The 24,608-nt window shown below is 37.6% G+C and overlaps 1 protein-coding gene and 1 pseudogene across 1 annotated transcript; both read right to left on the reverse strand.

Annotated features, from left to right (window-relative positions):
* Nucleotides 1-7,092: 7,092 nt before the first annotated feature.
* Nucleotides 7,093-9,996, reverse strand: LOC148049660 (disintegrin and metalloproteinase domain-containing protein 20-like). The gene has a single exon (XM_087721595.1). The coding sequence runs from the start codon at nucleotides 9,867-9,869 to the stop codon at nucleotides 7,761-7,763; it is 2,109 nt and encodes a 702-aa protein (XP_087577721.1). The 5' UTR covers nucleotides 9,870-9,996; the 3' UTR covers nucleotides 7,093-7,760.
* A 6,213-nt stretch (nucleotides 9,997-16,209) lies between these two features.
* LOC148049661 (disintegrin and metalloproteinase domain-containing protein 20-like) lies at nucleotides 16,210-19,055 on the reverse strand (annotated as a pseudogene).
* Between the last annotated feature and the right edge of the window lie 5,553 nt (nucleotides 19,056-24,608).

A 24,608-nucleotide genomic window follows, 5' to 3' on the forward strand; every position in this document is an offset into this window, starting at 1 on the left:
AAGTAATACATGCGAGGAGTTTTAATAAACTTAAATAATCTCTATAGACATAGACAGGGGGCAAAATGAAAGGAATTAGAGGAAGAGATAAAGAAGAAAGAGCAGGAGCTAATATCTAACCCAGGTAATAAGACAAAAGAGGCAATCACTTTACTACGAGCGCAATTTAATATGTTGATGTCAGATCAGGTGGCTACTAATTTATTATATGCTAAACAAAATACTTTTTGCAATGCAAATAAACCAGGTAGATGGTTAGCGTATATGACGAGGAAAAAACAAAAATTTTGTACTATAGAAAAAATCAATTATTAAGGTAAAGAAGTTTATCAACAGGATATGATTAAAAAGGCTTTTTTAGAATTTTACACGAGATTGTACACTGGTGATAAAATACAAGGTTTAGACATAGATAGGTACTTGGAGAAAGAGAAAATCCCTATAGTTACAGATGAGCAAAGGGAGAGATTGAATCAACCAATAACCTCGGAGGAAATCCTCATGGTAATTAAACAATTAAAAGTTGGGAAGGCACCAGTACAGACGGACTGACAGTGGTTTATTATAAAAATTTACAATTAGAAATGGTAGAACCTGTTTAGGAACTATTTAATAGAATCCAATTGGAAGGAAGGGTACCTCCATCTTGGAGAACAGCCTTTATCTCCCTGATTCTGATAGAAGCTCATGATCTTAGCCAGCCAAAAAATTATAGGCCTATATCACTACTCAATACAGGTTATAAATTTTTTGCTAAAATATTAGCAAATAGGTTGATTTTAGTTATACAACAAGTGATCCACAATGATCAATCTGGTTTTATACAAGGGAGACAAATGAAAAGTAATGTAAGACAAATTGTTAATATATTGGAGTATCTGGGGAAAAACAACCAAGTCCCACAGTGTTCATATTCCTGGATGCGGAGAAAGCATTTGATCAAGTAAATTGGCAATTTTTAATGAAAATAATACAAAAGATGCAATTTGGAGAGCATTTCACACAATCTATCAAGGCAATATGTCAGGAACAAACAGCACAAATTATAGTTAATGGTAATTTAACAGAACCTTTTAAAATTGAAAAAGGAACAAGACATGGGTGTCCCCTATCTCCATTATTGTTTATCTTAACCCTGGAGTTATTGTTGAATAAAATATGGGGGTCAGATGATTTATAGGGAATTAAGATTAGGCATTATGAATACAGATTATGAGCATTTCCCCAACTGGGGAAATCAACTATGGCTTTAATGAACATAATTAATCAATATGGTCAAGTATCTGGGTTTAAAATAAATCTAGGGAAAACAAAGATGATAGTTAAAAATATGAACGCAAATCAAAGAGAAGAATTAAAAGAATAACAGGATGCGAGATAGTAAAAAAGGTCAAGTATCTAGGAGTTTATATTACAACCTCAAATGGGAAATTATATAAGTATAATTACAAACCATTATGGCATAGAATACAGGTAGAGATGAAGAAATGGGAAAAACTACAACTCTTTGCTGGGAAAGATAGCAGCAGTAAAAATGAATGTTTTGCCTAAGTTTTTATTTCTTTTTCAAATGATACCAATACTTTAAAAAGATGCAAATTTGGAAGAATGGCAGAAGGGTATTAATAAATTTGTTTGGGCAGGGAAGAAACCGAGAATAAAACTTAAAATAATGCAAGATGTACGTGAGAGAGGAGGTTTGAAAATGCCAAACTTAAAATTATATTATGAAGCAGTAGCTTTATCAATAATTAGTGATTGAATCAACTCAACAGAAGATAGAATACTGAACATTGAAGGGTATGATTTGGTATATGGTTGGCATGCTTATTTAATATATGATAAGAAGGTGGATAAGATTTTTAAAAGTCATATTTTAAGGAATGCTCTATTGCGTGTCTGGAAAAAATATCAACATAAATTAAATGATAAGATACCTATGTGGCCAATACCCAGACACGCAATAGAGAATATAAGCATAGAACAAAAACAGGATGTAACCACATACAGACAGCTTCTTACTATAGAAGGAGGTGTATTACAGTTAAAACCTCTGAATGTACTAAAAGTGGAAAGGGTAATTCAAACCTGGTTTCAGTATGGACAGCTACAGGCCAGATGGAAAAAAAGACCAGAAAATTGGTATTATGCAAAATGAGGACAACCTAGTAAAACAAATTAGGGACCAAAGTCAAATACATATAAAAAGGTTATATAATATATTGATAGAAATAGATTCTGAAACAGAGTTAGTTAAAGACTGTATGATAAAGTGGGCACAAAATTTTGAAGAACCAATAATGGTGGAAACATGGGAAAAGATATGGGTAAGAAACATAAAATTTACGCAAGCCCAAAACCTGAGAGATAATTTCTACAAGATGTTTTATAGATGGCATTTAGATCCTAAAAAATTAGCTTGTATGTCTCCGAACTTACATCCTAAATGCTGGAGATGTGATTGTGCTGATGCTACATATCATCATATATGGTGGACTTGTAAAAAGGTCAAAGCATTTTGGATAAAAATATGGTGGATTATTCAAAATATTCTTAAAAAGTGGATAAAGTTTACTCCTCAGTTATTCTTGTTAGGTATAATCACAGATTGTACAGTTATAGAGACTAATTTGATTCTGAACTTAACAATGGCAGCAAGACTGTTGGTGGCGCAGTACTGGAAGAAGGAAGAATGGACGTTAAAAGTAACAAACCAGAGATGGCAAAAATATCAGCATATCTCAAGGATTATTCAGATGGGAAATACAAGCTGGAATGGAGAAGATGGATTGATTACATTCAAAATAAATATGGGACTAAGAAACTTCAGATAGCTTATGAATGAATGAGCAAGGAATGTTACAACTTATTTAAGGTTAGCTTTACAAAAGGGGAGTTAAAGTACAAGCGAGGGATGACGCTAAAGTTAGTTAGTTTATTTTAGTATATGGTTGCTAAATGTTTATACCCTGTATTTGCATTGGGAGGTTGTGGGGGGGAAGAGGGAGGGGATGAGGGATCGAGGGGGAGGGAGGGAAGGTATATAATTGTAAAACTCATTAAAACTTTTAATAAAAAAAAAATCAAACCTAAAATTTTATTTTGCACAGTAAGACAGTTAAGTGAATTTTGCCCCACTCTACGACTTTTCTTGTTGCAGCTGTTAAGTGAATCACTGCAGGTGTTAAGTTAGTAACACGGTTGTTAAGTGAATCTGGCTTCCTCCATTGACTTTGCTTATCTACTGTCAGAAGTTTGCAAAATGTAAGATGGTTGGACAAAGTGATCATGTGACTCCAGGACACTGCAACCATCAAAAGTATGAACCAGTTGCGAAGCATCTGAATTTTGATCATGTGACCATGGGGATGCTGCAATGGTCATAAGTGAAAAACGGTCTTAAGTCACTTTTTTCAGTGGGGTAACTTTGAGTAGTCACTAAATGAAAAGTTATAAGTTGAGGACTACCTGTATGCTGTTGAAGTACTGAAATGTATTTGTTATATTTTGTAAATGTAAAATGTTTCTGTTCCTCAGCATCTGGGTGAAGACGTCAGTGCCTCACCAGCCATAAACCTCACCACATATCGCTGGTCCCAGCGGTGTTGATGCAGTTAATAAACAAGGTGCTGCATGAGCACCTCTATAAGGGGGTCCTTGTCTACCTGAATGACATCCTCATTTACACTGAGACAATGGAGGACCACACACCCCTAGTCCACCAGGTACTGCAAAAACGTCTGGTGGCAAACCTGTACACCAAGCTGTCAAAATCTGGGTTTCACTGCACACAGCTAGACGACCTGGACTACCACATGTCAAATGAGGGCATAGAGATGGGCCCAGCCAAAGTACAAGCCAACTTAGACTGGCAGCCTCCTTGCAACAACAGACAGCTACAAAGCTTCCTAGGTTTCACAAACCTTTACAGGCAATTCATCCTCTCCTTTGCAAAGATTGCCAAACCCATGACAGACCTCCTAAAGACAGGGAGTCCAGGGAGGAAGCCCTGCCCGGGACAACCCCAACAGTGGGACCTGGGTCTTCTCGCTTGCTTGCTTGCTTGCTTGCTTGCTTGCTTGCTTATTTATTTATTTATTTATTTATTTATTTATTTATTTATTTATTTATTTATTTATTTATTATTTATTTATTTACTTATTTACTTATTTATTTATTTATTTATTATCATTATTCAGTTATTCAGTTATTTATCTTTTATCTTTTAATGTTTGTGTTTATGTGTTTAAGTGTTTGTTTTTTGTTTTTTGTTTTTTGTTTTTTGTTTATTATTTATTATTTATTATTTATTATTTATTATTTATTATTTATTATTTATTATTTATTATTTATTATTTATTATTTATTATTTATTATTTATTATTTATTATTTATTATTTATTATTTATTATTTATTATTTATTATTTATTATTTATTATTTATTATTTATTATTTATTATTATCACAGAATGTTTATAATCACCTATTTACTCAAAGTGATTCTAGATAGCTTACAGATAAATAAACAATGTATTAAAATAATAAAAAAATAGTAAAGCCACCCCCCTCACCCACCACACACGCACACACACACACACACACACACACCTAAGCCACTACACACACTAAATCAGCCATTTAAAGGGCTCCATCACAGGTTCTCCACATTTGCTCGTGAAACATGTCTTCAGGGGCTTATAAAAGAGTTTCAGAGTGGGGGCCCAGTCTAATTTCTGGAAGGATAACGTTCCAGACAGAGAGAGCCACTATGGAGAAGGCCCTTTTTCTGGGTCCCACCAGATGTACATCCTTAAAGGACAGGACCCGCAACATTCTTTTCCTCCACACTCTAATGGGTCAGCTGGATGTGATCAGCAAGAGACGGTCACTCAGACAACCTGGTCCCAAGCATGAAGGGCTTTAAAGGTGACAACCAGAACCTTGAATTGCACCCGGAGTCAAATTGGCTAACAATGAAACAGAAAATCCTCAGTGCACCCCTTCAGGTGAACCTCAATCTCCTCCTTCTCCAGGAGCAGACAGCTCACCTTAAAGAGTGGTGCTGATAAATTATCTGCAGATGCAATTAGTGTGGGGAAATATTTACACTTCCTACACAAATGGTTACAGGATAGGCCACAGTAGCAGCTCTTACCCATGTTCGGTCAAATTCATCCCTTATCTTCTGCCATCCCTTATCTTCTACCCCCGAGGTCAGAGAGGATCAATGGGTGAGCAGAGGGCACATGGACGCAATCCGATCCAGAGCCTTGATCACCTTTCTATTACAGTGATTAGGAGAACAGCAAGATTATGCAGCAGATCTGCTGTTATAGTCCCCAGTTCCTGGTGGAACTGGGGACTGTAAAAATATATATTTTTCTATGTGCCTGTTGATGGCTGACTTTTCTGAATACCAATTTTTCAAGAATTCCCTTGCAAAGATTAGGACCGAATCCTAAGCCATGTGCCCACCCGCTTGCCCAAATGTTCATTCACCAGAAGAATAGACTGGCAAGTAAAAGTGCTTCTACTAAATTCCATATTCACCCGCCAGCTCTTCATGAGTAGGAATAGTTGTTCCGGAACCAGCTATGTGAACACGCTTACCGCCAGTGCCAAGTTTGCATCATCCACTCCTGCTTCCCCCAACATGATAGATGAGTGCGCTTCTTCCAGGCATCAGGTTTTTTTTTTAAATTAGCAGAAAAACGTATTACTCTTTCTATATATCCGAATAATCTTTGTGGAGATCATTTCTGTCATGCCCCAGAATAGATAAGGAGTAAAATGGGAATGGAAAGTAGCACTGCACATCTTTTCCCTCTTGGAAGCTGTAGAAATGTTACATTGTAACACTACCAAATTCCATATAGTAACAGTTTAGATAGGGCAGCCATAGGCTATAACAGGGGTGTCAAACTGGTGTCCCACAATTTGGATGCGTCATGTGCAGGCCACGCCCACCTCAGCTCCACAAAGGGGGGGAAACATCACGATACGTCACATGATGGCAATGTGATGCCATGAGTTTGGCACCTGTGAACATTAAAACAATAGCAATAGCAACAGCACTTAGACTTCTATACCATTTCATTTTACAGCCCTCTCTGAGCAGTTTACAGAGTCAGCCTATTGCCCCCAACAATCTGGGTCCTCATTTTACCCACCTCTTAAGGATGGAAGACTGACTGAGTCAACCTTGAGCCTGGTGAGATTTGAACCGGCAAATTGCAGGTAGCAGTCGGCTGAAGTAGCCTGCAGTACTGCATCCTAACCACTGTGCCATCTCAGCTCAACAGAAAGAAATCATCTTCTGGGTCTCTTATTTTCATTTCATTTACTTAGTGTGACATGTTTTGGATATGACAACCTGTTTCTCCACCATTTAAAAACACGTGAGTAGAGCATAATGCAGTTAAGGACTGGCAATTAAACCTAGTAGTATTGGGATCGTGGTCACCAGAGAGTCACCATGTGGCTTTTTAAAAAGAAAAACCACAAGGTGAGTAACATAGTAATGGATCAAGGAAGAAACAGATCTTTATGCAAGAATATCTGCTGCATTCAGAGCCGATTCACTGGTGGACTTTCTTCTTTGCCAGATCTCTGTTGAACATAAACATAAACATGAAAGCAAAAGGGAAGGATTGCCATTAAGGTGGAGAAGGCAGAGGCAGCCACACTGGGATTGTCCTCATTTGTGCGGTAAATTTTTTGGAATAACTTATCTGGGAAAAGTGTCCTGTTGGTGTCCCAAAAAGAAAAGAAGGTGGAAGGAAGAAGCAACATGGCTCCATTTCTTTGTTGAGGTACCATTAAAAATTGATTGATTCTCTCTTCTGGGTGAAACCCTTCTACAGAGGAGGAGCAGGGAAGTGAGTCTATGAGAGTTTATCTATATGTTTATATAAATCTCTCTCTCTCTCCCTCTCCATCTCTCTCTCTCTCTCTCTCTCCCACCCTTCCTCTCCCTCTCCCTCTCTTTCTCTCCCCTCCCTCCTTCTCTTCCTCACCCCTTCTCTATGTGTCTGTGTTTTGCGGTGGGTTAGGAAATGATAATTGGATACACTGATGACACTGATAGTTAATTTTTCCAGTGGGATGAAAACGTAAAGAATATTTTATTTTGAACAGATCAAACATAGTAGAAATGATGAGAAAAGTTGTAAATGAATAACACAGAGGACAACATTGGATATGTCTTTCTCCAATTATCACTGAGTAGCTTCAAAATACCGAATGTTCATAATAATTTCATCAATAATCATGCCAGAGCAAAATTAGAGAAGGGTCAGTGTGCGCTGCTGTTGACAGCCAAAATTATCTATAATCAACAATGCTTCTTAACCTTTATTTAAAATCCAATGTACTATTGATATAGCCAGCTACTAGTTAAGGGATCTTCAGTTCAGACACTTCATTTTGAAGGCTATCCCAGAAAGTTATTTTTCATTACAAATCAGAGATTTTCTGAACTCATTCTCACAGAACTTAGTTTGCATATATCGGAGGTTTTCTTCCCCTTCAAACAAGCCAGATTTTTCAAAAGGGTATGTGTCTCAGAAACTCCTTTAAAATATTGAAATTTGAAATCTCTTTGTTTTTCAAATTGACTATTAATGCCTTTGCTTATATTGAATGCACTGTGGATTCTTAGCAAGGATAAGCTACACTGGTATTCTTTCATTTTTTTTTATTTTGTGGCATGGACTCTTGCCTGACATTTTCCAAATTGGATTCTTAGTCTATATTTGAACTAGATAACCAGACCAGCACAAACAATTGTGTGACAAAAAGCCAAGAGTATTACAGCTACAGACGAGATTTTCATATTAGTTTTACACTGTGCTATCAATGGAGCTGGCCCACTGTCTATGCTACCTCCACAGCCTCTATTTCTACAGTCTGGAGGGGCCCATCCAACATCACAGTGACAGTGTTTGAGAGTGTTACAAACTCCATGATTATGGCACATTGTGACATTACAGTCATATTTCAGAATGGACACATTAACACAACTACCCTCAATGCACAACGTATTATCGCCACAAGGAGTACCATCTCTCACTGCTCCAATATCATTTACCTTCATCCCAGTGTGGTAGTCAGTACCCCAGCATTGATTATCTCCAGTGGAAGTATGAATTATGGTAGTGTGGTCCTCCAAGGAAGGCATTTGTATATTTTTACACTGAATACGGCCACACAGGCTATCCCCAGTATCACATTTCTTGTATTTTCCATGTTTAAGGCCGCAGTTGCCAAAGCGATCACCTTTATTATTCACTTCTGTGAAGCAAACTTCAGAAGCAACTGTTGCTCCACTACCGAATATCATTTTGCACTGCATATCATGAGTCGTGCAGTTCCCATGATAACAATACGCGCCATCATTGCATACAGCACCATCTTGCACATGCACATCTTCTGGGCAGTGCTCTGAAGTCCCATTGCAATATTCAGGGAGATCACAACTGCTAATCTTCTCTCTGCAAACAGTTCCACGTTGACGATACTGGCAGTTAGCACAGCACAGTCCAAAGGCACAAACAGCCGCAGGGCGCAACATACAATTAGCTTGGCAGCACAGATCTGACTTGCATTGTGTTTGTGACCCACAGTCACACTGCTCTCCCTTTTCCACTCTTTTGTTACCACAGGATTCAAACTTAAATGTTGTGTTAGTGTCTGGTGGGACAAATAAACACGCAGTGTTTCTACGCTGGAAATAATCCTTGTAACTGCAGTTACTAAATTTATCAGTCTCTACTGCTTCGGCTGCCATAATGCATTTACTCTTTTCACAATAACAAAATTGTTCATCATGTTGCATTCCAAGCACGTGTCCCAGTTCATGGGCAAATATTTCAGAAATTAAAAACAAACTGGAAGTTCTATAGGATTCAATAGCACTTGCCCAGTGACCGCTACATATTGTTCCAACATAAGCAAGTCCTACTGTTCCCCCAAAATACTTATATGATAATAAGTGACCAACATCATTTTTTAAAATTTTAAGCAGATGATCTCTTCTCCAAATATTAAACTGTGAAAGTGTGCTACCTGCTGCAGAGGTAATGTTTATGGGGTTGTTTTGTGACCAGATCACTAAGCCTGTTATTGACAGATGAACAGAAAGTGGATCATAGAATGAATTTGCAGTGTGGACAATATCTAGAACTTGCATCGTAATAAAAGATTCATTTCTGTGAAACCTCAAATATAGTTCATAATCAATCACAATTGCCACTTTGATATATCTTGTATGTGGCCACCAGGACTTACCAAAAATATCCTTGGTGGCAACATTCTCTGTTTCAAGTATTATGTCCTCTTGATGGCTCTGCTCTTCCTCTCCAACTCCACAAGTCATTTGGAGAGCCTCTTCCTCTACTTCTAACCGAAACACCACGTGTTGAAAGGTAGAAGATTCCTGGACTGGTTCAATTTCATAGGTCTTATTTTCCATTTGTATGAGACCTCTCAGGCCTCCTGAACATGTACTGAGGGTGACTCGAGAAGGGGACTTTCTCTGAATAAATCCATGGTAGAAACAATCATCCTTGATAAAAGGATGATCCACTTGGAGATCTCCCGATGTATTATAGGTGAAGACAGGAAAGACCTTAGGGATGAAGTTCCTTCTTTGCCTGAGGAATACCACATGGGGATTTCCTTCAATGGGCAGGAGGTAGCTCACATCCTGGGGTTCTTCTTGCCCATACTTGGGAGACAGCTTCCTTGGGATGATCACGTCGTAAGAGGCATATCTGAAGCCCTGAGGAGGTGCCTGTCCAGAAGCTGCATTTTGGACAATCTTAAGCAATATCATACTCAACAATGGCAGACAGGTACTCATTTTCATAGAACAAGAATAGAAACTGACACTATTCTTAGAAAGGAATCGCAACAGAGATCGTTATAGGGGAATTATGAGTGTCTGTGTAAGAGAGATGTTAGGACAGACTCAAACATTTGAAAATGAGGATTCTGTACATAGCAACAGAAAATGAAATATTCTGGAATGTGGGTGGAGTTTAAACAAACAAATGTAGAATACAAGAGCAAAGGAAGATGTATGAAATGTTATTATGATGACTCATTGTTTAATTACTTGAAGTTCCCAGGTTAACTCCAAACAGCTTGATTTCTGTTCGTATCCTACTTTTGTCTAGTTTATCTAGCAGGGATGAACTGCATATTCTTTCTGGTTGGCTGAGGGTGTGAATGGAAGTCAATTAGTTCAAGTGAAGTAGCCTATCAAATTATAGAGGTGTAGCTTTGTAAGAGCTCAAAACCAAAAATTTGAACCTTCTAATTTCAAATTCAAGGTCTTTTAATTTTTTCTCCATGCACAAAAGTCATTGGGGGGGGGGGGGAGTACTGAGGCTTTTTACATACCAAATGGCCCAATCTTTGAATTAAGAATTTTCATTCTTATTGAAGATAAACCAGACAGCTAGTCAGGCAGGGAACAGGCAATCGGGGAGAGGGAGGGGGAGGGAGAGGGAAAGGGAGTGGAGGTGGGAGTGTGAGAGGGAGAGGGAGAGGGAGGGAGAGAAGAATGTCAATTTAACTAATCTCAGATTTTCAAATCCACATCAAATTTATGTTAGATTTGCTATTTAGTTCTGATCATCTGGTATGAAGAATCATGACACCACTGAAATTTCATTCAAGTTTTCAGAGCTTTAAACAGAAGCTCTGCATAGGGGAAGATATAGATAAATATGAATTTATTTGAATTCCTCCATTAATACTGAATCCTTATGTCCTATTCTAGCTAAACTTCCATAATATTTAATTGCAAACTTTTCTAATCCTCCTTTCCAGATAACTGTTTGCAATTTTCATCCAGTTTCCTTATATTGTACCCATACATATATATAGGTTGTCATCATTATCCCTCCTTTATTTGACTATATCCTGTATCATAACATTTCCCCCCTAATAATCAAACCTTAACTGTATCTAACTTAGTTCTTTTTTATTAACCTTTATATATAATCCAAAGGGATTTCTAATCTTCCTTTCATGGGTACCATTCAATATTCATATCCAATTATTACTCATCATGACACTACACATTGTATACAATAGTAACATTATCAATTATTTATTTGACTATATCTATTATCACTAAATTTCACTAGGTTTAACTAGTTTTAAATTATACTCTTCCATTAATCAACCTGTATCTTTCCAATGACAAAACAGTCTCATGTTTTCTGCCATTTGTGGTATTAACCTTCTAAACATCTTCTTGATCAGCTTTGTATGGACTTAGCAACTCCTTGCTTGTAAGATCGCTCATGTAATCTTGATGCCCTCTTTCTGTTTCTTTGTTCCATTTATCTTTTATTGTCAGCAGTGTTATCAATATTTTTGCAGATAAGGTTTCATAGTCCATAAATTCTTTAATTTTTTCTTCTTCTTCTATATCTTGCCCTTTGAGATAGATATCCTCTCCATTTATTTCCTCTTTCAATATTCCATTCTTTGCATTTTCAAAAACAAACCAATTGCCATAAATATCAGCAAGTTTAATCTCTTTATATTCATTTTCCACTTCAATTTTTTGGGTTTCAATCCCCTCATTTTGCATTTGATAAACATCTTCAATTTTCCCATCATATTTTACTGTAAGCTGCTCTAAATATTCCAGTTTTTGTTCTATTCTTTCATATGTATTTGATAGTTTTAGTAATTCTGAAAATATTGTCTGCAAGCTTACGATCTCTATATTTTTTTGACATTGTGCCATATTAACAAGCACAGCTGCTCTCGCTTGGAAAATTATTAAAGTTAAAACATGAATTCACAAAAGCCGTTTTCCCCCTCTTCTCTGGTTGAAAACACACTTCAAAGGGACATCTGGCTTACCCCTATCGCTCTGTAATGAGCCATCAAAACAAACCATGAAGAAAGGAGAAGGTTCCACTTGAATACAGCTCCAATCAACAAAACCTGTCAGCATTTGAGCAGTGCAGCAGTGTTACGATGTTTCTTTTTTATACCCACAGCAATGAAAGAGGAAAGCTTTGGTCTTTAAATGACAGAGAGTCACAGAGAAAAAGTAGAAAAAGAAGACTTAATCCATCCATTTTATGGATGCAATTTATGCAATTTGTTGATGTATCTTAGTATTGTATTCTTAGACATGGTGCCAAGTACCCCGATGACAATGGGTATCACTGTTATATGCTTCATCCATAGCCGTGTAGTTTCTATGGCTAGATCGCAATATTTCATTATTTTTTCTAGTTCTTTTTCTTTTACTCTGGCATTTAAAAGGCTTGTAAAGATTCCATCCATAAAGATAGTATTTAAAAAATGTGAGATAACTACTACCCAGAACCATTAAAAGTTTAATTTTGCCGCTTGATTCTTCTATTTTTCAATTTAAATCAATTTTTAAGTTTTTATAGGCAGTCTCTCTTTTAAAATGATAAAAAAATCATCACCAGCTGGAAACACTTTCACTTTCCATTTCTTCAGTTTTGGGCCCAACCAAAAGCCCCAACCTCATCAGCCTTGGCTGGAATTTTTGTCACCGGCTTGAAGAACTTCTCTTGCTTCTTTTGGGGATTTTGCAATATCCCCATATCAGCAAGACATATTCTTCCTGTTCACTGTCTCTTCGGGACAGTTTATATCCATTTGGACCCCCCAGTGGCAAAAGTGTTGACTGCGATCTCTGAGCATTGAGATTACACTTCGTGTCGTCGTGACTTCGGACCTGCCTCTCGTGTGGTTTTATTTCTATGTGCCTGTTGATGGCTCATTTGTTTGAAACCCAAGTTTACAAGATGGTATTAAGATTGTGTGATAGTAGCAATTGGATATGTATTTATATGGTTAGTACTTATATAAAAAGGGGATTAATGGGCAGGTAATTTGACTGACTATACATACCTATGTAATAGATATAAACTGTAATTGCTATAAGATTCAAAAACTACATGGAAATGCTTATGCCAGAATTGTCGCACTATGTCCAATATTTTTAATGTTTATCTAATTAAAAACATTTTAAAAAACGATCTGCAAAACAGTGCTGGGAGGAGTTGCGTAGTGTTTATGTGAGAGAGTCTGCAGGTAGCAAGGTGTTGCTGACTTGGAAACTGTATAAGGCACAGCTGAAGCCAGGAGAGTGTATTTCCACATATTTGCAGAATATGAGAAGGACATTGCTTAAGTTGGAAGGAAAGAGAATGACTTTTACTGAAGCACACAAGGCATATGTGGTGCTTAGGTCTTTGGACAGTTCATGGGATGTTCTTATGACTAGTCTAGAGTCCATGCAAGGACAGGATTTAACCATGGCATATTTAACTGGTCGGTTGTTAGAGGAGCAGCAGAAACAGCTGGAGAGGAGAACAGGAAAGGAAGGAGAGTGTGTTCAGCACAGTCCAGCATCTCCAACAGTCCAAGATGCTGGCAGAGATGAAACTTTGGACATGAAAAATGTGCTATATTATCCATGCAGCAAGGAAAAGTGAAAAATACAGAAGGAATAGAACTGGGAAATGGAGATATAGTGAAAGCATTAGCAAAGGATGATGGTTACAAGTACCTAGGCATATTGGAAGCAGATAACATCTTGAATGGAAAAGCCAAAGAGTCAACAAAAAAGGAATACATCAAGAGCGTCTGCAAAATATTAAAATCAAAGCTGAATGCTGGAAACATAATTCAAGCCATTAATAAATTGGCAGTTCCAGTGATACGCTACTCAGCTGGAATCATCAACTGGATTTTGGCTGAACTGAAAAACCTGGACCGTAAAAGTCACAAATTTTTGAATATGTACCAACTTTACATCCACGAAGTGACATCAATAGGTTGTATTGCCAAGAAAAATAGGGGGCAGGGGGCTATTGCAAATCCATCAAACTGTAGAAGAAGAAAAATGGAGTTTGAATAAATTATGTGAACCAAAGTACAGAAAAATTGCTGCAGGCTGTGAAAACGGAGAACAGCATAAAAACAACAGAAACAAAGGCAGAATATAAGGAAAAACAGCTAGATGACAGATTAAATAGATGGAAAACCAAAGTTTGTATGGACAGCACTTGAAAAACATTGAAGGAAAATGTGATGCCAACTTGACATGGACATGGCTTAGGATGGGCACCCTCAAGAAAGAAACGGAAGGTTTAATACTGGCTGCTCAAGAACGAGCACTACAAATTAATGCCATGAATGTGAAGATACAAAAATTCACTGACAACCCAAACTGCCAACTTTGCAATAACAAAGTCAAAACTGTTTCACATTTCATATGTAAATGCAGCAAAATCACACAAACTGATTACAAAGCTGGACACGACTGAGTTGCTAAATTAATCCAGTGGTCATAATGTAAAAAATATGGTTTACCTGTATCCAGAAAGTCATGGGAACATAAAGTGGAAAAACTTATCGAAAATGAGAAGGTGAAGATCTTGTGGGACTTTCAAATACAAATGGATCGTCATTTGGAGCACAACAATATCATAGATGGAGAGAGCTGAAGTGTACAGTTTATTGATATTGCTGTTCCAGGAAATGCCAGAGTAAAAGAAAAAGAACTAGAAAAAATAATGAAATATCACGACCTAGTCATTGAAACTACACGGCTATGGATGAAGCATGTAACAGTGATACTCATTGTCATCGGGGCACTTGGCACCATGTCTAAGAATACAATACTAAGGTACATCAACAAATTGCAGCTTCCTGCAGTAACACCAGCAGAACTGCAAAAAAACTACACTACTCGGAACATCATATATTTTGAAAGGTATTTGGTTGATACCTAGGACGCTGGCAGCTACTCGTATCAACCATAAGCACCACTCACTGGTATTTGTAATGCATTTCTAAAGGTTGAGTTGGCTGAGTTTCATGTTTAATGAATAAAGTATATAATAATAATGTAAATAATAAAAAATATTTCCAATTTTTTTTATCATGGCTCATTCCGAGATTATGTACTAGCTCATGAACAAATATTAAAGATATAGTGAACAGGCTGGTGGTTATCTATTGTTCAACAGCAGATCCATAGTCACCTCTACAAATTCCTCCTGTGAATGCTAATCCTAGCTCATTAAAATTCTTGAATGCAAATAAATGAGCAGTGTCATTCCTTAGACGTCTGTGTAGTGATCGTCTTCTCCAATCAGTGAAAGATCTAAGGGTCTTATGTATGTCCCACTTAAGGTTTATGGGACTCCATTGGGTCCAGATTTCCAGTCCAGCTAAAGACAGTTTTAACAGACAGTGGTTAATATAATGAAGTTGTCATATGAAGAATATCTGTTACACTCATAGCAACTAGAATTTTATGCTGAAAGATAGCAGATTCCTCAACTGGCTCAAATTCATATGTTCTATTTTCTAGGGATACGGTGACTCAGTGGCTAAGACGCTGAGCTTGTCGATCAGAAAGATCAGCAGTTTGGCAGTTCAAAACCCTAGCTCCATATAACAGAGTGAGCTCCTGTTACTTGTCCCAGCTTCTGCCAACCTAGCAGTTCGAAAGCATGTAAAAATGCAAGTAGAAAAAATAGGAATCACCTTTGGTAGGAAGGTAGCAGTGTTCCATGAACCTTTGGCGTTTAGTCATGCCGGCCACATGACCACAGAGACATTTTGGGACAGCGCTGGCTCTTCAGCTTTGAAAGGAAGATGAGCACACACACCCTGGAGTCGAGAACGACTAGCACATATATGCGAACCTTATTTCAACCTTTATCTTATTTTCGAATTCTGAAATACCTCTGAGTCCTCCTGAGCAAAACTGAGGGTGACCAGAGAAGAGGGTGTGTCCTGAACAAAGCCATGATAAAAACAATCATCTCTGATGAAAAGTTGCTCCATCTGGAGATCTCCTTCTTCATTATAGTAGAACACAGGGAAATGCTTAGGCACCAAACCCCACTTCTGTCTGAGATGTACCACTTGCTTATTCCCTCCAATCTGCAGTAAATAGCTTACATGCTCTGGTTCCTCATGTCCAGACTTGGGAGTCACTTGCCTGGGAATGGTTGTTTCATAAGAAATACGCCGAAAGCCTGGAGGCCATCTCTCTTCAACGGTCCCAGCCAAGCTCTTCCTCAACAGCATCACAAATAGCCATGAAATATACATATCCATTTCCCATTGAGAGAAAGAAACCCATCAAAGTAGAACCTTTGACACGGGAAAGAGAGTCCACTATAACTTTTGTGGGCTAGAAAAAAAGTAAGGAAGGATGTGTACGAATCGCAAGTTGAAAGATTCTGACTATAGTAACAATAAATGGAATTCTTTGGAATATAATGCAGTTTAATAGAGCAAGAACAAAAACTGACAGCCAAAGAATAGTTAATTCATTGCTAAATTTTGAATTTGAGCCCCCTCCATTACAGGAAGGTGGGAAACAATCCATAAATGGGCCAATACAGGCCAGAGACCTTGCTTGTTTGAAAGATAGTTGAGATGCTCTATTATTTGAATGATCCATGATAGAATGGACAGGAACAAGCATCCTTCAAATTTTTTATCAATCCTGAAAAGAAATGTTCTGATTTTCAGCAACTGGTTTAACCTATTATTGTGACTGGCTGGACTAATTCTTAGTGAGAACAAAAACATACTAGCAGAAGTAGTAATAAAAGTAGTAATTGTACTTTCTTGCTAGTACAGCTTTCTGCAGGTTGATAGGAACTAGGAGCCTGGGACAATGTGAATTAACTCTTCCTCCCAAAGTTGAACTTGGAATTTTAAACTAAAAAAATTAAAACGATTTAATTTAATGTAATACATTGAAATTTCATGTGCCCTTTAAAAAATTGAGAGTTAATTCTTGTGATTATACTGGATGCTTTGTGCATTCTAAGCAACCGTGAGTGTTCCTTCATCGTTTGATTTCGTAGCATGGACTCTTTCCTGAAATTTTCCAGATTGGCTTCTTAGTCTATCCTTGAACCAAATAACCAGGCCAGCAAAAACATTTGTGAGACAAAAAGCAGAGAGTATTGCAGCTACAGCTGAGGTTTTCATATTAGCTTTCGACAGTATTGTTACTGGAGGTGGCCCACTGTCGATGCTACCTCCATAGCCTTTATTTCTGCAGTCTGGAGGGGCCCATCCAACATCACAGTGACAATGTTTGAGAGTGTTACAAATTCCATGATCGTGGCACATTGTGACATTACAGTCATATTTCAGAATGGACACATTGACACAACTACCCTCAATGCACAACGTGTTATCGCCACAAGGAGTACCATCTCTCACGGCTCCAATATCATTTACTTTCATCCCAGTGTGATAGTCAGTGCTGAAGCAATTATCATATTCAATGGACGTATGAATTATTGTAGTGTGATCCTCCAAAGAAGGAATTTCTTCATTTTTACACTGGATACGGCCATACAGGCTATCCCCAGTATCGCATTTCTTGTATTTTCCATGTTTAAGGCCGCAGTTGCCAAAGCGATCACCTTTATTATTCACTTCTATGAAGCAAACTTCAGAAGCGACTGTTGCTCCACTACCGAATATCATTTTGCACTGCATATCATGAGTCGTGCAGTTCCCATGATAACAATACATGCCATCATTGCACATGGCACCATCTTGCACATGCACATCTTCTGGGCAGTGCTCTGAAGTCCCATTGCAATATTCAGGGAGATCACAATTGCTAATCTTCTCTCTGCAAACAGTTCCATGTTGGCGATACTGGCAGTTAGCACAGCACAGTCCAAAGGCACAAACAGCTGCCGGGGGCAAACGACAATTAGCTTGGCAGCAGGGATCTGACTTGCATTGTGTTTGTGACCCACAGTCACACTGCTCTCCCTTTTCCACTCTTTTGTTACCACAGGATTCAAACTTAAATGTTGTGTTAGTGTCTGGTGGGACAAATAAACATTCAGTGTTTCTATAATGGAAATAATCCTTGAAACTGCAGTTACTAAATTTATCAGTCTCTGCTGCAAATGGTGCCATAAGGCATTCACTCTTTTCACAATGACAAAATTGCTCATCATGCTGCATTCCAAGAACATGTCCCAGTTCATGAGTAAATATGACAGACATATAAAACAAACTGGGGGTTCTATAGGATTCAATAGCACTTGCCACGTAATTGTTACATATAGTACCTATATATGCAAGTCCTACTGTTAACCCAAAATCTTTATAAGCAAATAAGTGAGCAACATCATTCTTTAAAATATCAAGTAAATGGTTTGTTCTCCATTCATTAAATGATAAAAGTGTGTCATCTGCTATGTGGGTAATGTCTATGAGATTTTTTTGTGACCAGATCACTAAGCCTGTTATTGACAGGTGAACAGAAAGTGGATCATAAAATGAATTTGCAGTGTGAATAATATCTAGAACTTGCATCGTAATAAAAGATTCATTGCTGTGAAACTTCAAATATCGTTCACGATCAATCACAATTGCTACCTTAATATATCTGATATGTGGCCACCAGGATTTTCCAAAAAATTCTTTGTTTCCAAGATTCTGGACTTATGTCTTCTTGATGGCTTTGTTGTTTTTCTCTTACTCCACAAGTCATTCGGGGAGCCCCTTCCTCTACTTCTAACCGAAACACCACATGTTGAAAGGTAGAAGATTCCTGAACTGGTTCAATTTCATAGGTCTTATTTTCCATTTGTATGAGACCTCTCAGGCCTCCTGAACATGTACTGAGGGTGACTCGAGAAGGGGACTTTCTCTGTATAAATCCATGATAGAAACAATCATCCTTGATAAAAGGATGATCCACCTGGAGATCTCCTGCTGTATTATAGGTGAAGACAGGAAAGACCCTAGATATGAAGTTCCTTCTTTGCCTGAGGAATACCACATGGGGATTTCCTTCAATGGGCAGGAGGTAGCTCACATCCTGGGGTTCTTCTTGCCCATACCTGGGAGACAGCTTCCTTGGGATGATCACATCATAAGAGGCATATCTGAAGCCCTGAGGAGGTGCCTGTCTAGAAGCTGCATTTTGGATGATCTTAAGCAATATCACACTCAACAATGACAGACAGGTATTCATTTTTGCAGAACGAGGGTAGAAACTGACCCTATTCTAGGAAAGGAATCCCAATTTGGGTGGGCACATGGGAATTGAGTGTATTTGTGTGTGGAGGGGAGAGATGCTGGGACATACTTAAATGTTTGAAAATGAGAATTCTGTACCTAGTAACAGAAAATACAATAGAGTTTGGAATGTAGGCGGAGTTTAAAGAATCAAAATAGAGAATAGAGAAGCGTAACAAGATTTATGAAATGTTATTATGATGACTTTTTATTTAATTGAAGTCAATTAGTTCAAGTTAAGTAGCCTATCATACTAGAAGAGGTGTAGTTTTGTAAGAGCTCATTTGATTTTTTCCTCTATTAACAAACCACATTTTTAGGTATAAAAATTATTGAGACTTTTTACATGTCAAATGGCCCAGCCTTTGCCTTAGAATTTGCAACCTTACTGAATTGAGGAGACAGAGAGGCAGGCAAGCAGGCAGGCAGGCACGGAGAGAGAGGGTGGAGGCATGTCAGTCTAACTAACCTCAGATCTTCATATTTAAGAGGAGACCACAATCTACCAGCAAAACATCAAAATTTATGTTAGATTAGTTATTTAGCTCTGAACACCTGATATGAAGGAACTTGAAACCATTGAACTTTCATTCAAGATTTCAGAGCATTGTACAGTAGTTCTGCATAGGAGAAGACATCTGAATTTATTACCTAATCTCCTGTTGATTTAACAATAGGAAGGAATGATGCTTGGATGCTTGGAAGTAACCAAGAGAAGATCTGGGAGTAGAAGTTATAGGCAGACTACATAAAACAATTACGATAATCAAAATAGTTTCTTTGTTTTTCAGATATTTTCCCCTAAAGCTTGTACCTGATGATATTTACAAGCATTGTGGGGTGAAACTGTATTAAGGACCATAAGCTTGCATTCTTAGCACAAAAACTGTGCTTAAAAACTGGATCAGACTGAACTCTTCTTTATTTTTGAAAGGGTTGAGCAAGATATAAGAGCAAGAAAAATGGCAAAAGTACGTGTCATGTATTAAATGATATGGTTTTAAACTACACAAAACAGCAACAAGAAGAATTGTCCTGTTCAACAAATATTACATCAGATACTACAGCGTCTATACACCTCCTGTTAAGTGGGCTCAAAAGCCTACTAAAATTAGATTCCAAAAATGAATATTTTGCTCTCTTTGCTTAAAATTTTTGGTAAAATGTTCATTTTCACTGCTGCTATCCTGCCCAGCAAAGATAAGTGCAATTTCTCCCATTTTTTCATCTCTATCTGTATACTATGCCAAAGTGGTTCATAATTATGCTTATATAATTTCCAGTTTGAGGTTAAAATATTGACTCCAAGATATTTAATTTTTTTGACCACTTCACATCCTAGCGTCCCTCCTAGTTCTTCCTTTTGTTTAGTATTCATATTTATAGCTAATATTTTGGTTTTCCCTAAATTTATTTTAAAACCAGATACTTGACCATATTGATTAATCATATTCATTAAAACCCTACTGGATTCCTGCGGTTGGAATATTATTATGGCCAAATCATCCGCAAAAGCGCACACTCTGTATTCTTGCTGCCTAATCTTGATTCCTTTTAGACCATCCAAGCCCCGTATTTTATTCAACAATACTTCCAAAGTTATAATAAACAATAGTGGGGACAAAGGACAGCCCTGTCTTGTACCTTTTCCAATTTGAAAGGAGTCTGTTAAACTTCCATTAACTACAATTTGTGCTGTTTGCTGTTGATATATTGCTTTAATTGACTGTAAAAAATTATCTCCTATCTGCATTTTTTGCAGTTTCTTCAACAGAAATTGCCAATTAACTCGATCAAAGGCCTTCTCAGCATCCAGGAATATGAATGCAGCAGGGATCTTGTTGTTCTTTCCCAAATATTCTAATGCATTAATAATTAATCTGACATTACTTTTCATCTGTCTCCCCTGTATAAAACCTGTTTGGTCAGTGTGTATCAATTGTTGAATAACCAGCATTAACCTATTTGCTAGTATTTTAGTAAAGATTTTATAATCTACATTAAGTAATGAGATAGGTCTATAATTTTTTGGTTGGGTAGTATCTTGATCTTCTTTGGGTATCAAAGATATGAACGCTGTCTTCCAAGATGGAGGCACTTTACCTTCCGTTTGAATCTTATTAAATAATTCTCTAAGAAGTTCTCCTGGGAGGAGCCTGCTGATGGTGGCAGCTTAAAAATTAGCTGTCCCCGAATTCCTGGTCACGTATCTGTTTAGATGATCATCCATCTGACGTCTTAACAGGTTTTCTTATCCTTCAGGCAAGAAGGGAAGAAGAATAGTTTTGCTGGCAAATGCCCTTCGATTTTTGCAGCTTTTGTGTCTGCAGAGAGAGGGGGGCCAGCCCAAAGCAGAACGGCGTCCGTGCTGGGAACTTCAAACTGCCTTGTGCGGTACAAAGTAAGGTCTCCCCCACTCAGTTCAAAGCTTTGATTTATTTGATTTTATCACGAGCTGAATCCGTCTACATGGAAATTAATTATTTACCAAGATTTTAGCTTCTTTTTTTTTACAAGATCTTCCTTTGAAAATCTATTTACTTAGAGGCTTTTAAAATGGCGCCGAGCAGGCTGGATTCTCCGGTAATAATGATTATCTTCTTAAACTTTTTGTTAAATGCTACAGAACTCTAAAATTTCAAAGGAGCGTCCTTATCACCTGTTTTACAATCGGCCAGCAGAAGCTTTCTAATTAGTTTCATTTTTACAAGACTTCCATTCTCTCATTAATCTTGCTTATCTGGAATTTAAATGGTGATGAATCTGCTGAACTGTCTTGTTACACTGCTTATTTTCTGAAAGTTCTGCCAAGCCTCAAATTTCAAAGCAAAGGGAGAAATTCAACATCTTTACTTATAGTTGCATAGTCAGGCAGCAGAGTTTTATTAATTGCTGGAAGATAAATTTTGGAATGGCCTCAAAACCAAATCCTAATTTGAAACCGTCGCCCTCTATTCCCAGGGGCACATCCCCAGTGCCTGGCAGAAGGTTGCAGCCTCCGCTCCCTATGCTCCCTGCTGGGGATTTGTTAAAGAATTCTTCTTGAGTGAACTAAGTGTGGCTCTTAACGCACAGACAATTAAAATGGAAGATAAACTTAGAGATCTCAAAGAGGAGATAAAACAGGAGATAAAACAGGAGAGAAAAGAGGAAATAAAAGAAATAAAAGAGGAAATTAAAGGTGAAATAAAAGGACTTAAACAGGAGTTGTATGAGAAAATTGATGCCAGGGTTGTTAAAATTAAAGATGAAATGCTGAGACTTTTAACTGTATTGACAGAACATGTTTCCGGAATTGAAGATAGTCTAGAGGATCTTAATGAGGCCAATACCAACTTGACATTGAAAACAGAGGCAGTGGAACAAAAAGTGGAAAATGCTGAAAAAGAAATTATTATGATACAGTATAGACAAATGGAGTTCGCATTAAGAGTAAGGGGGCTGCGTGAGAAGAAACAGGAGAACTTGAAACAGATTCTATCAGAAGCCTTTGACCGCCTGGTGGGAAGACCAGGAACCAATCTCAACTGGCAAATCGACAAAGTTTATCGCGTTAACTCTTGGGTGGCAAAGCAGAAGCAGCTTCCTCGAGACATCGTTATATACTTCACTACAAGAGAGCTTAGAAATATGGTACTACAAGAGTCTTATAACACTAAGCTTCAAATTGGCGGTCAAGACCTGATTGTTTTGAAAGAGATACCACCTCAAACGTTAAGAGCCAGGAGAGACTACGCTTTTTTAGTCGAAGAACTCAGAAATCGTCAGATACAGTATAGATGGGATGCACCATTTGGCATTATACTTACATTTGATAGGCAAAGATATCGCCTCAACTCTGTATGGAAAGCCCAAGATTTTTATCATAATATTTTGAAGGCTGGATATCCTGCATCATCTGGACCTGGAGAAAGACCACAAGAAGGACAGGACAGACAGCAAACTACACAACCACCAGATAAGATAGAGCATCTCTCTCTTCTAGAAGCGCAAGGTGTTATGGAACAAAGACCTAGCCGCATGATTACTAGACGAATGGAGAAACAAGCTAAAAAGCAACAACATCAACAATCACCAGCCATCGATCAAGGAGCTACAATAACAAGTCTGGAAGCAGTGGGAGGAGCTAGGCCTAAGGTTAAACAGGCCATGCAGGAAGCTCTAAAAATGCTTCAGCCAACCAAAGATGACAACTAAGATTTTAACATGGAATGTCAATGGACTGAATTCCCCACAGAAGAGAAAGAAAATATTTCACTATCTCAAACAGTTTTTAAGAATGACATAATTTGTTTGCAAGAAATTCATATCAAATCAATATTTGATTAACTCAAAACTTCGTCAACATTTGTAGCTTCTGCTATGGAAAAGAAGAATGGTATAGTTGTATACTTAAGAAAAGACATGAAAGCTGAATTAATTGAAGCAGATCCCTTCGGAAGATATATTGCTTTAGACCTAATCCTAGAAGGGAAAAAGACATTATTTTGGGGAATTTATGCCCCTAATCAACAGCAAGATGGATTCTATAGAAATCTTCATGCTAAATTAGTACAGTGGGACTATAGTTCCTGTATACTATTGGGTGATTGGAATGGAGTGATAGACACTAAGAGAGATAAGAAGACTTCTCGCCCAAATACTAAGATGCGAGCAAAGTTACCCAAACCTTTTTTTGACATCATGGATGACTTTGAATTGAGAGATATTTGGCGAGAAAGAAATGCAGAGGAACATGATTTCACTTTCTTCTCTGATAGGGATCAATCCCTTTCAAGGATTGATTTTATACTAACCACTAATGATTTGCTTTCTAGGGTCAAGAAGAAAAAGATTGCGGCTAGGGTCCTTTCGGACCATAACCCAGTTTGGATGGAGTTGGGAAGGGTAGTGCAGGCAAGAAGGTCTTGGAGATTGAATGAAAACTTATTTAGATATGAAAAGTATATTAATGATTGTAAAAAATTGTTATCTGAATATTTTGTTTTGAATATGAATAAGGGTACATCTATGGAATTCGTATGGGATGCAAGCAAAGCGTATATGAGAGGAGTGCTGATGAATATAAATAAAACACATAGATATAAACAAGGGCTTCTTTTTTAACTTCTTGATGGGTTTGCTGATGGCTGACTTGTCTGAATACCAAGTTTGCCAGAATTTCCTTGCACTTTGGGATTTTACTTGGTCGAGGATGCTGACTGTTTCCCCATCCAAATTATGGTCGAGTTTATCCATGTATTATGTGACTATGGAGATTTATTGTGTCCTCTCATTGCTAGTTAGTGTTCATGGATATGGTGTGCTAGTCCTCTGCTGTCTATGCTACCTAGTGGCTGTTACAGTCCTTACCCTGTATATTGTAGATGACTCCTATTTTTTTGTTTGTTGGTTGGTTTATCATTGATTGATTGATTCATTCATTCATTCATTTATGAGAATGTATATGGCAGCCTACTAGTTCACAGTGACTCTAGGTGGCTTACAGATAATAGAAAATGTATAAAAA

Source organism: Thamnophis sirtalis, unplaced genomic scaffold, assembly GCF_051295495.1.
Source record: "Thamnophis sirtalis isolate CommonGarterSnake01/CBP01778 unplaced genomic scaffold, rThaSir2_p1.2 scaffold_1, whole genome shotgun sequence".
In the NCBI taxonomy this organism is placed as follows: Eukaryota; Metazoa; Chordata; class Lepidosauria; order Squamata; family Natricidae; genus Thamnophis; species Thamnophis sirtalis.